This window comes from Frankliniella occidentalis, unplaced genomic scaffold (genome assembly GCF_000697945.3).
Source record: "Frankliniella occidentalis isolate FOCC.00 unplaced genomic scaffold, Focc_3.1 Scaffold20, whole genome shotgun sequence".
Classification (NCBI taxonomy): Eukaryota; Metazoa; Arthropoda; class Insecta; order Thysanoptera; family Thripidae; genus Frankliniella; species Frankliniella occidentalis.
In genome coordinates, this window is record NW_026267150.1 from 1927999 (window position 1) to 1930199 (window position 2201).

The 2201-nt window shown below is 59.6% G+C and overlaps 1 protein-coding gene across 1 annotated transcript in view; it reads right to left on the bottom strand.

Annotated features, from left to right (window-relative positions):
- Positions 1-801: 801 nt before the first annotated feature.
- LOC127748640 (prothoracicostatic peptide-like) overlaps positions 802-2201 on the bottom strand; it is a gene marked incomplete at its 3' end in the record, with an annotated part of 51220 nt that continues 49820 nt past the window's right edge. Inside the window, 1 exon segment of the mRNA XM_052264629.1 lies at positions 802-936. Within this exon segment, the coding sequence (XP_052120589.1) occupies positions 802-924 (123 nt within the window).

Sequence of the window (2201 nt, forward strand, 5' to 3'; positions counted from 1 at the left end):
GGGGTGAGGGGGTGGGAGGCTGTGCCGGCGTGCTCGACGTGAGGCACGATGTCATGGTGTAGGGTAGGCCACGGAGTGTATGAGGGGTGGTTGTGGGGACGGGGTATGGACCAAGTGGGGGGGAGGAGGGGGGTTATGCCTTATCGCGCAACATCCCCGTATAAAATGATCGCCCCGTCTAAGGCCCGTCCTCTGCCGTATCAGCCCCCGGGTCCCGAGGGGTGGTGGCGGGGCGGGGTGGAAGGCAGTCTGCTAGGCGGTCGCGTCGGTCGCTACAGTGCGGCGGGGAAGCCTCGAAAAAAGTTGAAATAAGCCAACTTTGCGATCGACCTGAAGTTACGTCCGTCATTCACCGTAACGAATTTGCCGAATTGGGCTTATGCCAGGGGTCATAACGATAGGATCAGTCATTGCGAGGCGAGAGAGGCAGGCGTTTATGGGTGACCCACACGGCTGAGAGAGCGCGAATGACAATTATTAACAAAAGTGGCCCGCGGGTCTCCTAGCTGGGACAACAGGTTTTTCGGGCTTCTTTAGCTCTCGTAGCGCCTGATAGGTAGGCAATATCTCGCCTGCAGTGTATGCATGTATTGCGGGCTGGCCTACCCTGAAAGTCACAGGCGCCAAACCAAACGGGGGGAAGAAAAACACATCAAACTACAGACATTTGCTTTACGATGGGACTGATGTCGATGTAGCGGTACATGTCATTAATAACGCAGCATTGTGCACTTATCTCTGTGCATCAATGTGCCTCGGGTGACGAAGCTCCCCGTCCCCTCTGCTCGCTCCTCTACTCACGAGCTGGTGGTTGGCGTCCTCCGGCGCGACGACGTCGTGCGCCGACGAGGACGTGTCATCTGTGGCGAGGCAGAAGCCCTGGAGCGTGAAGGAAGCGACCGCCCAGAGTGCCAGCCACCGCATAGCGTGTCGGTCCTGCAACAGAAGTGCGGAAGTCAGAAACCGCGAAGTCAAGCAAGAAGGACGCATCATCATCCCTGGTCAAAGACTATCCGCCCGAATAGAATCCCCCCGCCCGGCTTTACCAACCACCGACTAGACCCCGTCTGTGTCCACGCCGTCCGCCCACGCGGGGAAGCCCTAGACCCGCCCCCGAGGCTGCCTTTGCCTGCCCCCGCCCCCGTTCACTGAGGGACTGGCTGCCCTGGCTGCCCCTTCTCCACGAAATGCCCGAGTCCTGTCTCCGCGCTGTCGGTTCCGCCCACGCGTCGTGCCCCCCCACCCCCCCGAAACTATCTGTGTTAATTCATCTGTTGGCTGCACGAGAGAGCTCCCTCCCGCGGCTTGGCCCGCGCGCGCGCTATAGGAGGACAGGGACGGAAAAACTTTCGCAACCTTTTTTACGACCGTCTCATAACATCGTAGTGCGGGGCGGCAAGAGGAGGGGGGTGAGGAGGGGGCGGGGTGCAGCTGGGGCAGCGCGGGCCGGCCTTGGGATGACCAACCGCCGTGTGCAGACTGAAAGGAGAGCCGAGACGCGCTGCGGCACTCGGGGGGACGGGTGCAGTCGAGGAGTCGAGTAGAGCTGGAGACTCCTGGAGGAGGGCTGGAGTCCGAGCTTGCGGAGCTGGTGGACACGGGTGTATCGCCAGGATCATCGACCGGTGCTGAACGCCGCCGTGGTCAGCAGCAGCGACCGCCGCCACGGGTGGGTCGCGGTGTTTTAATTGTGTGTGGCCCACCCCGCCCCACGCCCCCGCACCGGGAAGGGTGGGGGGATCAGCTGCGAAATAAGTGTACAATCGAAAATAGTGGTAAAGCGCCCCATCGAACGCCCTCCATCTTCTCTCTCTCTCTCTCTCTCTCTCTCTCTCTCTCTCTCTCTCTCTCTCTCTTTTTCTCTCTCTCTCACCCCCTGTCCATCACACGCCGCGCCGCCGGCTGCGCCCGCCCTTACACGGGCCCCCGCGCACAGACCAATAGCCCGCTTCGCTTCGCCTCCTCTCTCAGTTGATTACTACTGTTGTACTCTTTCATTGATCCCAACCTTTAAGTTGAAGAAGTGAAGTTGAGAAGATGACAAAACACCATAGTGCGTTTGGTAAGATACCAACGGACACCGAGTCCAACGGGTAGCGTGATCAACCGATGCGGCGATTACGCGACGGTCGAAGTCAGCGTACACTCTAAATGTCAAGGACAATTTTTGTAACTAGCACCGGACTTCTGCGTGCATAACT